General features: G+C 37.3%; 1 protein-coding gene across 1 annotated transcript in view; it reads right to left on the bottom strand.

Annotated features, from left to right (window-relative positions):
- FRYL (FRY like transcription coactivator) overlaps positions 1 to 12,744 on the bottom strand; it is a 180,764-nt gene that overhangs the window by 19,029 nt on the left and 148,991 nt on the right. Inside the window, exons 49-54 of the mRNA XM_037742590.1 lie at positions 12,304 to 12,465; positions 12,111 to 12,185; positions 11,618 to 11,794; positions 7,514 to 7,714; positions 5,316 to 5,530; positions 4,275 to 4,351 (exon numbers count right to left, since the gene is read on the bottom strand). Coding sequence (XP_037598518.1) covers positions 4,275 to 4,351; positions 5,316 to 5,530; positions 7,514 to 7,714; positions 11,618 to 11,794; positions 12,111 to 12,185; positions 12,304 to 12,465 — 907 coding nt within the window. The remainder of the gene's footprint in view (positions 1 to 4,274; positions 4,352 to 5,315; positions 5,531 to 7,513; positions 7,715 to 11,617; positions 11,795 to 12,110; positions 12,186 to 12,303; positions 12,466 to 12,744) is intronic.

The raw sequence follows: 12,744 nt of genomic DNA, 5'->3' as shown, positions 1-12,744 counted from the left end.
TTTTTTTGTATTTTTTAGTAGAGACGGGGTTTCACTGTGTTAGCCAGGATGGTCTCGATCTCTTGACTTTGTGATCCACCTGCCTTGGACTACCAAAGTGCTGGAATTACAGGTGTGAGCCACCACGCCTGGCCACTTTTATAGTTTTTGAGCCAGTTATAAAATTTTTTAACAATCAGAGGTTTAAAATTTTTTGAAATTAAAATATCTATTAGTATATAGAAACATTGAGGACTTTTTTTTTTCTCTTAAGTAACAGGATTTAGGTGTTTACTTAGAAATATGTGCTATGGTAAAATACCTTCTCTCATATATATTCTAACTATACAAGTAAAGCTTTATAATATTAGTATAAATTGTCTCATGTTTGAAATATCATTTCTTTCATTACACTGGAGCACAGAATATTGTGAATATAAGTAGGAGAGATGACTGAAAACAGTTAACCACTTGTCCTGTGGGGCTGTCACACAGCAGGAACAGGTCCTGACCAATCAGAAAGAGGCTGAACCCAGACAACTAGGACAGCCTTACGATAAGAACTCATTTTGGCTTTGAGTACTGATGAAGCTTCATGCCTGAGCTAGAGTTCAGAAGACATTAGGAGATTTAGATAATTATACTTTTGAAAATTAAACATATCACAAGCTCACTACCAGAAAAAAGACTATATTCTCATTTGAAGTAAAGAGTAATGAAAATATACGTTATAAAGTATGCTAGTGGTTTGCCCTTTCTATCCATTGTAATGTTACTGAAATAATGTTGCTATGTGACAGACAAGTAGTAGAGGCTCAAGGGATATATATTGGTTGAATAAACGAGCTGCCACTATTCAAAAAGAAACACTTTCAAAGCATATATGATGATGGTATCAACACTAGTTTTTAGTTTACATGGGTATTAGTTTAATCAATTTGAAAGTAAGTACTAATGGTTACAGTTTTCAGAGTAAAGATCAGCTGCTTTTGAATATTTGGACCTGAGTTACTTCTCAGTTGTACAGTAGTTTCTTACTCTTTTTTATGGATAAAAATAGAATGTTCCTTCCAAAATAAGAAAAGTAAGAAAAAGTCAGAGCCTATGACCCTAGACTAGCCTGGGCCTTCCTTTATTCATATGTAAAACTCATCTATAAAATGAAAGATTTTAACTAGATTCTGGGCTGAGTGTTCAATTCCTAACTGCAATTAGTTTACAGTCTAATAAGAAGGTTAGGCTAATAAGTGAATGACAATAGCATATACCAGAGTATTATAAATGTATGGTAAATACTGTCAGTTAACATACAAATGAGTGCTGGTACTCAATGATGGCAAAGCTCACATCTGGTTGAGGCAACCAGGGTGAGTCTCCTTGGAGGAAATAGCATGAGATGGGCTTTGACAAACATAAGGAAGGGATGGTATTGCAGGCAAAGTGATTAGAAGATATCGAAGGCCCAGAAATATGCCATGAAAATGCCAAGTGTATAAGGGAACACTGGTCTGGATTTAGTTAAGCAGGGAAAGCAGCAAACTCTGTCTCTTCTTTAGCATTAAATATAATATAGTAGAATTATTTCTTAATTCTTCCACCAGCTTATGTTCAATATACTCTAAAGTTTCCAGATGAATTTTCTAAAAAATATTTGGTTATTTGGAAAGATAATTTATGTGACAGTGCTAGAGACATTTCTATACCCAGAATTTTTTTAAATTTTTTTTAAGTTTATTTTTTGAGAGGCAGTCTGTGTCACCCAGGCTGGAGTGCAGTGACATAATACTTGGCTCACTGCAACCTCAACCTCCTGGGTTCAAGTGATTCTCCTGCCTCAGCCTCTTGAATAGCTGGTACTATAGGAATGCGCCACCAAACCTGGCTAATTTTTGTAGTTTTAGCAGAGAAGGGGTTTCACCATGTTGACCAGGCTGGTCTCGAACTCCTGACCTCAAGTGATCCGCCCACCTCTTATACCTAGAATATTTATTGTCATGACTTTTTCCTTCTACACCAACATGAACATACTATGTTATCTCAACCCAAACTTAGTTCAATGCCCTCACTTTTTATTAGTTCACACCTGCAGTGGATTGTCATTTTTCTTGAACAATAATTTCAAAATGATATTTTATCTGCAATGAAAATGTCTAGTAATGCCTACATGTCATGAAGAAAGTGCTTTTGGGGCTGATGGAATGGATTCCATTGTTTATATGTAGATTATGAGAATCAAATTTTCTTGTACTTTGCCTTATTAGACAATGATACATGCATATATGCTTTGTTACAAAGATTTCTTTCCTATAAGGAATAACTTGTCATCCATGACTTGGATTCCAAGCTATCATAAATAATAAAAGAAACCATTCGTGAGTAAATACAAGTGAAGAACTTAATCCCTTCTAGAGATCGGAGTGTAACGTGTGTATATTACAGAGAAGGAAGGGACAACCAGCTCTAACATTTCTCATGGCATGAAATGCTTTGGCCTACGCCATTTCATCTTTCCAATATTAACATGATTTAAGGGAAGAAATTCTAATAAATATTTTTAGGAGTAGATTTATTCCTTTAATTCAGAAAATATTTCACTCATTAAAATTAATTATAGTCTTTGTCTTAAGAAATTGCTTTAAAAATAATTATGGTTTTATTTCAATATCTTGGTGCTTTTCTCTTTTTTTTTTTTTTTGGTACAAGAAGCAATTTTGGGTCATTTGACACCATTTGGCAAAACAGAGAAAAATTAGGCCAATATATCCAACAGATATAAGGCTATCATATTCCCTGTGGATAGCCAGTCCTTTGGTGATAGTTTTAATATGAGTAGAGCTGTTTCTAAATGAAAATACTATGCTTTCAAAATATCCGTTTCATTCTCATCCACCGGTGTTACGACGTATGGTGTGATCCAAACTAGGCACTGTAGTTTGGCTTAATAACTAATAAACCTCCCAGCAACTGAAAGGAATATAGTCTACTTAAAATGCATCTCTAAATTCTGTCAGTTCTCCCTTGTAAACGTTTCTCACGTTTGTGCACTCTTCGTCAGGCCCTCCTTACTTCTTGCTAATATTCTTCCAGCTTAGCTCCTTCATCTCCTCCAATCCACCCTCCTCGCCTCTGTCTTAGAGACCTCACTGACACAAGGAGACCGCAGCCCTCCTGTGATGATCCCTCACTGTAAGCTCTGTGTGTCAGGGACTAGAACCTACTTTCCATTTTCGACAGGAAAGGCCAAGGTTTTAAAAAATAATCAGATCATGTTCTTCGATGGTTACCTGCTGCATGGCCTGTGACACGTGTCATGACAGTGTGTCATGACAGTGCCTTGGCCCACCCCTCTCCTTGTTCACTGCGTTCCAGCCTCACTTTCATATATATCAGGCCTTTTTTTTATGATTTTATTTTAATTTTTATTTATTTATTTATTGTTTTTTATTGCATTTTAGGTTTTGGGGTACATGTGAAGAACATGCAAGATTGTTGCATACGTACACACATGGCAGTGTGATTTGCTGCCTTCCTCCTCTTCACCTGTGTCTGGCATTTCTCCCCATGCTATCTCTCCCTACCTCCCCAGCCCCCCGTCCCTCCCCTATTTCCCCCCAACAGACCCCCAGTGTGTAGTGCTCCCCTCCCTATCAGGGCCTTTTTAACAGCTGCTTCCTCTGCCTGGAACCTTCTCTCTCCAAATTGTCAAGGGGTGAGCTGCTTCTTGTCATTTAGGTTTTACCTTAAATGCTACCCCTAACTTTCTCCTTTACTCAAGTCCACATTACTATTAGATTTTCTTAGTACGATGAATTAAGCACTTCATGACATATTATTTATATTTTGTTTTACCTGCTTATTATCTGTCTCTCCTACTAGAATGAAGCTCCCTAACACCAGAGGCCTTTGTCTGTGTCACAGTTGCCATGTGCCCCGTGCCTAGCCTAGTGCCTGGCATGAGGTGGGTGCTCCGCAGATACTGGTTACATAAATGAATGATCACATGCTGTGTGCTTCCATCTTGGTATCTGGTATAGTGCTTGTTACTTAACAGGGATCTCTTGAAAGAATAAAAATGTCTATTATCTCAAGATAAAGCCTGAGTCTTTAGTGTGGCACACAGGACTTCTCTTAGACCCTATTCATCGCTCCTACTGCTCTTCCATTTTATTCTCTGGAAATACTGAATTTCCTGCTTGTAGCTGGACACACCATGCTATTTCACACTGCCATCCCTTTCTACATTGTATCTCTCTGCCTGGAATGTCCTAGTTGCCATGAAACCTGCCCTTTCTTACCATCACCCCTGGCGCACAGCTGATTACTTTCCACTCGGTTTTTGTAAAGCCTTGAACATATTACTGAATTTTCCAGACTGAAATGTATTTTAAAGCCTTCTCTGTCTTCCTTAATAGACAGCAAGAGAATGTGCTCTGAGATCAGGCCCATCTGCGCCCTATTCTTCTTTGCAGCACCTAGCTGAATGCCTGGCATCTACTGAAACCACAATAAATTATTTGTTGAATTATCTAAACCTTAGCCATATTAGTATGAGGATTTTAAAGATGGCTTGCTAATAAGGAAGCCAAAATGCCTTCATTTCAAAATATGTCTGCTTACTGTTAAACTTCAAGTATGTACAAGGTGAGCCTAACAGGTCTGTGAGAGTGTTTTATCACCTTACAAAAATAATAAGATCTGGTAACTTGATTAGATCTAATAACTAAATTAATTTGATGAACAGGGTCAAAAATATAGCATTTCCTAATACTTACCAAGGAGTAAAAAAAGCACATATGACAGCACTATAAAAATTACATTTTTAAAAACTATAATAATCTTTAAAAAAAAAAAAAAAAAACTAATACTTACTTATTTTGGTCAGTCATTAGCTTCAAATCTGGCTTACTTCTCATAGGCCTTTCCAAAAAACCTAATACTAGTGGTTCCAAAGTCTTTTTAAATGATTTCATTTAACAACTGCTAACACAGCTGGCCTGAGGTTTTAATCCCAATCACAGCACCAATCACATAAACCCAACACAAAGCAAAAAGAGAAGAAAAAACCAAAGCGGTCCTTCTAAGAAAATACAGCACAATAGATGATGCTTGCCAACCCCAGAAGCATCAGTACATAAACCTCATCACATTCTGCAATGCAAAATGCCCATTAAAAACACTCAAGATTATTTTTAACCTGTAGGTCATTTCCTTAATCTATCAACTTACGAAAAAAATCAGATTTGACTATTTCATTTAAAATAACTCAACAGGTTAGAAATACTGGAAACCAATTTCAAAACTCTTTTGAAAGAAAAGCAGGAGCTATAAAAGAGTGCTAAAAAGAACCCAGATTGGCCATGCACCAGCCCCCATTTCTCCCCACCTCAGGCAGCTGGCTGTTAGCATTATCTAGAGAAGCCTCCAAAGTTGGGGTCTCATCCCTGATTTGAAGCACTTCTTCTGTTGTGATGCTGCCAGTGGAATCTTGAGACTGGAGAAGTAAGTCAGGATGGTCTGGCATTGTTTCATCAGCAGCAGAATCACTGTTTAACTAAAAAGAGAAACAGTAAAATGAAGAATTCATTTATGAGTCAGTGATTGTCACAAAAGCCACAAGAAACATTCTCTGTCATAAAATACGTTAGGGGCTTTGTTATAAAGAGCTTCTGAGATTTCCTAAAATCATTTTTCTTTCCTGCCAGTCTATACCAGAATGGGTGTTGTTAGGGTAAATGGCTAACCCCTTGGTAGAACTAAGTATGCAGTAATAAAGGCTAAATTTTGCTAAACAAAAACTACCAAAGTGGAAGAGCTCTATGTAACTATGTAACTATTTCAGTTTGTCCAGCTACAAACTGAAATTCACATTGGAGCTGAATGCAAATTTATTCATGGAGGACCAGGCTTTATGTGGTACGGTTAAGTGAATGGGTACTTGAGACAGACCAGTTGATTCGAATCTACTTTCTAGCTGTGTGTCCTGGGATAAGTTATGTGATATGCAGAACTGCGATAACCATGCTTGCCTTGCGTGTTGGGAGGAGAGTTATGGTGACTAATACACGTAAAACACCTTGAACCACGTGCATCATAGACAGTAAGTGGCAACATAGCTGCTGTTAGCAGCAGCAGTTCATCATTGAACACTTAAATGGGAGAGAGGCAGTTAGTTGAAAGACAAACTGGCACCAATGAGATGTAAAAACAGGAGAGAACACTGGATGCCAATCACAAACAGACCACTTTAGATTTTGCCTAACGCGGCTCAGGCCCTGCAATTCAACATCATTGCCAGCACTTGACTAGCAGGCCGACTGGAACAAATGGATCTAAATTAAAGGCAGGTGGCTGAGTGCAGCAGCTCATGACCGTGATACCGCCACTTTGGGAGGCTGAGGCGGGAGAACCACTTGAGGCCAGGAGTTCAAAACTAACCTGGTCAACATAGCAAGACCTCATCTCTACAAAAAATTTAAAAAATTAGCTGTGCATATGTGGTATGCACCTGTAGCCCTAGCTACTTGAGAAGCTGAGGCATGAGGATCACTTGAGCCCTGGGGTTTAGGAATACAGTGAGCTATGGTTGCGCCACTGCACTCCAGCCTCGGTGATGGTGTGAGACCCTGTCCCTAAAGAACAAAAAAAGGAGGCAATCATATAAGAGCTGTGTAGCCATAGCTGGTGCCTGGTCTCCACTGGTCTCTTCCTTATCACATGTACCAGGGCAGCTACTCCTCGTGCCTTCCCCTTCTTTACAGTGCCATCTTCAAGTTCCAGCCCTACTACTGGCTTTTGTGCACTCTGATTCTTCCGAAATAACAGGCTACTCTTGCAGCTTTCATTTTCCACTCACTCTTTACTTGATCTTGAAAGGGACCAAAGTTGTGCTCTGTCTTTCAATACTATGCTAACTAGGAAAGAAAAATGGGTGGTGTGAGGTCAAGAGATCGAGACCATCCTGGCCAGCATGGTGAAACCCCATCTCTACTAAAATACAAAATATTAGCCAGTCGTGGTGGTGTACGCCTGTAGTCCCAGCTACTTGAGAGGCTGAGGCAGGGTAATCACTTGAACCCAGGAGGCAGAGGTTGCAGTGAGCCAAGATTGTGCCACTGCACTCCAGCCTGGCGACAGAGTAAGACTCTGTCTCAAAAAAAGAAAAAGAAAAAGCAAAGCAAAGCAGGTGGTGAATTAAATGGTGTTGGTAAGCACAGTGATACCAGAAATATATTATCATTGAAGGCCTCTAATAGGGCCCAAAACAACTCATTGTGACTAGGATAGAAGCAAGAGAAGTTACATCTTAGCAGCTAATAGGTGTGCAGTATCAACCTAATAAGTTTAGTGCTTTTAGTGCTGTCATTAGTAACAACACGGTACTCCATTACTGCTGCAATCTTGTAGATTGATTTCAGCGTGTGCATTTCACCTATGCTGAAATTAAAACTGGAAAATCAAGAAACAATAATTACGAAGTTGGAAGTTAAGAGGAAAACGCGAGCAACTGTCACTGTAGGAGAAGGGAACTGTATACCATTTGTGTGCGTGAGAGTATCTGGCTTGCTGTAAGTACTTCTTCTTCCGAGGACTCATCTGTATCCTCCTGGTTGGTGAGGTTCAGGCTGGGGGTGCTACTAGAGCACTGGTACTCCTGGAGGGATGGAGTGTCCCCTTTGTCAATACTGTCAAGTGAGCGCCTGCGGACTCCCCAGTTGAAATTGTCCATACTTTCACCCTGGAAAAGCAAGACATGATTTCTAAAATCTCAGATACATGCTTCTAAATGTACTAAATGTAATATGCCAGAAAAACATATACCAAGATGAAAAATACTTAATGCATTATTAAAAGCAGAGTTTCAATCAGCCCTTCAATTTCTTTAAACTGTTAACACACCATTAAATATTGATTTTTAAAAAGATCACAATTATTTGGTTGACAACCTGTTTTAACTAAATAATTTTCTTGACTTTCTATCTTGTATTACTGGGGACCAATTAAATCTACTAAGCCATTTCTATTCTAATACACAAACATGAATCAGACCACAAAGAAGACAAATACATCACAGATGACAACAAATAAACAACCCACAACACCACGCTGCAACTTACCTGCAGCTCCTGGTTAGCAAAAAGGAAAACACACAGAATTAGAAAAAAACGAAGACAAACATTTAAATATACACTACACTTTTGGGGAAAACTGTTTGTGATTTCTCAAACCCAAAGACTGATTCAAGCTCTGGATTAAGCTTTGTGCAGAAAGTCAACATATGATTCAAACCTTTTTTTTATGCAAAATATGTTGTGAAAAAGTCAGAGACAGACACTTAAAACAACATTTCTATGATACACTTTGGCAACACAAACTTTAAGAAAATCTTCAAGATTTACAAAGGTTTAATACTTAGTACAATGCAAAAACTGACTTCAAATACCCACATGCAGTTGACAACATACAAGGTCACAATTATTTTAGTAGGATAGCTCTGGCTAAATTCAGTGGTCATTTTTTACTATAAAATATAATTTAAAATCAAGATCACAGCCATCAAAACATTAACTGTTGCCAATTTCAAAAGGTCAAGAGGAAATAAGACAAATTTCAATTTCTCCCACTTAAGGATTTATATAAGTTATGTTTCTGTTATTTTAAGCTGCTCCTCCTTTTGTAAGGATATAATCCTTCACTTTTTCTTAGGCCTTGATATGACAAACCATATTGAGTTGGCTAGCAAAATATGACAGTTTTTTCTGTATCCCTTTACACAGGAATTGTCCAGATTAGAAGTTTTCAAATCTTTGTTTTTGTTTTTGAAGCAGAAGAATACTTATTTTAAATGAAATTTTAGATGGGAGTCAACTGTGCAAAACTGAGAAAACCAGAGCTGCTCTGGTTGAAGGTGTCCAGGAGCTTGGCCCTTTGGGTCTTTGGATCTGTCCCAGCTGTTTCTGAAGGTATCTTAGAAGCCCTATGGCCCTGCAGGTCAGAGTTTGATAATCACCTTCCTAGAACATGTCATTTCAAATATTATTATGTATCAAAATACATAATGGCAGCAGCCTTAATATGTATTTGGTGAATGAATGAATATGCACTGTGGGCTTTCAAAGTGAGGAGATATTTTATTATAATTTTCATTAGTGGTTAAGTTTACAGCAATCAAAGTATTTCCTGTCACCATATTTTAAACAAGACTATATCCAGGTTTTAGAAAATCTGTATCGCTGATTTGGCCTAATTATGAGGGATAAATTAGCGTGCTCCATCCCACCCCTGATTACTATGACTTGAATTAAAGACAGAACTACAATGAACATCCTTAATCCAGCCTGACTAAGGTTCTATTAAAAGCCGTGTTCATTACCACTGACATTTTGAAGCACTGAATGAACTTCAAAGCATTTACAGTGCTCTTTAAACAACAAAAAAAGGCAAACAAAAAGAAAAATAATCTTACCAGTACAAAAATATCAAGAACCTGCCTACAGAAATTTAAATTCTGGACTGAAAAAAGCAAATAACTACCCAAGAGTTTAGAAGCTGCTCCTGGCCTTCGGTAGGCAGCAGGCCTCTTCAGCTCATTCCACTCTGCTACCTGGTTGTGTAAGTCTGTCCTATTTCCTACAATATCATTTTTCAAATAATAAGTGTGAAACTAATTTTAGGGTGGTGACTTTCACTTTTTTGAAAAAGAATGAAAAGGAAGAGAACAGAAAATATAAGTATGCATAGCATAGAGTTTGGATGCATATTCTTGAAACCTTTATTTTTAAAAGTATAATTGGATGTGATATAAAATATATTAACTGTGGATTAGTATCAAAAAAGTTTAAAAACTACTGCCCTGCAAGGTGCTGAATAATACTTGTTCTTGAGTTCCTAGGAACCTATACAATTGTGTCTTTGGGAAAATGTAAATGGTAGAGTATTCTTTGAAGCCTACATAGCTCCTAAGCTGACATGAGGCATTTGTATTACTTGGAGGCAACATGGTCACATCCTCACATCTGCAGGGGGCACTGAGGCATGCTGAGGAGAGGGAACTTCACTTCCCTAAACTGGTCTTTCATGGACAATGAACAGTGCGATATGGGAGAGTGCACTACATTTCTTTCCTCTAACTCACCTGTTAAAGCCAAAGGAAACATCCCTACAGGAAGAGTTGATGAATGTGTATGAGATGTGTATGAGTTGTATATGTATATGAGTTGTATGTGTATATGAGAGTTGATGAATGTATATGAACTATATTGAGTTGTATATGTCTATGAGTTGTATACATGTATGTATGAGAGTTGATGAATGTATATGAGTTATATATGTATATGAGAGTTGAATATATATGAACTGTGCATGTATATGAGTTGTATATGTATATGAGAGCTGATGGCTGTATATGAGCTGTATATGAGTTGTATATGTATATGAAAATTGAATGTATATGAGCTATATGAATGAGTTTTGACTCTTTAGAAAAAGATACATCAAGATATGATATAGAGATACTTGGTATTAAGGCATTTTGGTCTTCTTGCATACAGATATTTGTAGCAATTTTAAAATGTACATTTTTTTTTAAACCTGTTTGATAGAAACTTTCCAGGTTTAAGAGATTACAGTTTGGGGAACTGAGCTCAGCTACAGGAATGGATCCATAAATAGCCTAAGACAACCAGGATAATCCTGTTCTATTTACCACAGTGATTGTTTAAGAAAGTAGCATGTGTCCTAACTTGGGCCAATGAGATGTGACAAGAAGTCTGCTAAGAGCATTTCAAAAAGCAACTTCTTTACTTTTTTAAGAGCATTTCTGGAAGTGACCCTCACTTCCTCTAAATATTGCTGTGTGTGGGAATAAGACTACCCAGCAATGATGACTGTTTTGCTGCTGTCTGAGGTCAAGCTGACTTGCAGAGAAGGACAGAGCCTAGAAAACTGCAGAGAAACAGCCACAAACTTCACTGAGCCATATCTAAATATAAGCTCTAACTCTGGACTAGCTCAGTTTTGTGGGCTAATAAATCTACTTTTTGAGTTTTAACTTCCATTTAGGAAGCATCTAAATTGACATAACTACCAATATAATATAATCCAGACTAAATCAATTTAGAGGAGAAACCCTTTGAGTATTAAATGAAACCAGGCATTTGAAAGTTACCTACATCACAAAGAAGAAAGTGATTTGGAATGTCATAGAAAGAGTCTCTCATTTGCCAAAGGGGAGAGTTCTAGAAAGCCAAACCCTTTGTGATACCAATTTAGTGGTAAGTGCAACTCTCTTTAAAGTTGTGCTTAATCAATTTTAATATAAATTTTTACCACTTGGCTACATATTAATTTGTAAAAACAGATCATGCAAAACATTTAAGTCTAAGCATACCCTAAAAATAATTGTGAAGAAATCCATTTTTTAATTTTATATTTTTAAAGATAAAGATGAAAAATTGAATGTTCCTTTTCTCTCAGACTTATTCTGCTATTGACTAATTGTAGTAATCAAATTTAGTTCCTAATTAAGATATTTACCTTGTTGACTTTACACTGACCACAATAAGGAAAGATCCTGTGATCAAATCCTTAATTCTCATACAACTCTCCTATAAATATTAGCATAGAAAGCCTACATCCTTACCTCTGCATCTTCCAGTTCAACATCTAAAAAGTCAAAATCCTTAAAAACACCAAACTGTTGTTCACTGCTATTATCTTCCATAGCTACTTCTTCCTCTTGAATTATGTCTTCTGTTGTAGAAATTAGGCTAGTCTGTTGGTCCCCAACTTCCAGATCTTCATTAGAAGAAAATACAACCTGATGACCGACAAAAAAAAAAAAAAAGGCCATCCATCAAATTTGTCACTCTGCATATGAGATACCAGCACCCCAAGAGCCACTGAAGGCCTAATTCTTCAATGAATTCGGAGCTTAAATTTGGTCTTCATGTTTAACTAGTTGAACACCTAGTTAGCATGGCTGTCAGATGTCACAAGAGACAAGATTTTTTTTTTCATTCTGAGTTAATACCATAAGTAAGGTAAATTAAAAAGGCAAGCAAGGAGACATCATTTCTTCATGGAATAACATGATCTTTGAGACCTTGAGACATGAGGCCTTCATGATTACTCACTGATGGATTCTTTGGGAGGCCAGATTCTGGACCACAGAGAGAAAGCACGTTCATTAGCTTTTCTCTTGTTCTTCGCTAAAGAAAAAAACAAAGTGTTAGGACTACTGATAAAAGAAGACAAATTCTCAAATTTTCATACGTGTAACAAAACTGATTCTTCTATGAATATTTCGTTTTGATATTCTTTATGTACCTGGGATAACTGTGGCCTTTTCCAACTAACAGGAACCAAGGCATTAGAATTAGAACCAGAAGAAGTTGAGGAAGTACTTCTAGTGACAGCAATAACTTTTGGTTTCCCATTTCTTCCAGCCGCACTGTGCTGATCACCATATTTGTTTCCAATAATTGGTGTCTACACAAAAACAAAATGCCAGTGTTTGGCTCAAATATTTCAACACAAAAGAAATGTAAAAGGGTTAATAGTGCACCTATAATATTTTTTACAAACAAAAAACAACATGAGGAGAGAAATTACTTTGCATGAGGTGGATGTTAACAAAGATCAAAGGTAATGATATATATATATATATATATATTTTTTTTTTTTTTTTTGAGACGGAGTTTCACTCACGTTACCCAGGCTGGAGTGCAATGGCGCGATCTCGGCTCACCGCAACCTCCGCCTCCTGGG

Source organism: Cebus imitator, unplaced genomic scaffold, assembly GCF_001604975.1.
Source record: "Cebus imitator isolate Cc_AM_T3 unplaced genomic scaffold, Cebus_imitator-1.0 Scaffold124, whole genome shotgun sequence".
Classification (NCBI taxonomy): domain Eukaryota; kingdom Metazoa; phylum Chordata; class Mammalia; order Primates; family Cebidae; genus Cebus; species Cebus imitator.
The sequence above is the reverse complement of the archived record's forward strand: the minus strand, read 5'-3'. Positions and strand labels throughout refer to the sequence as shown.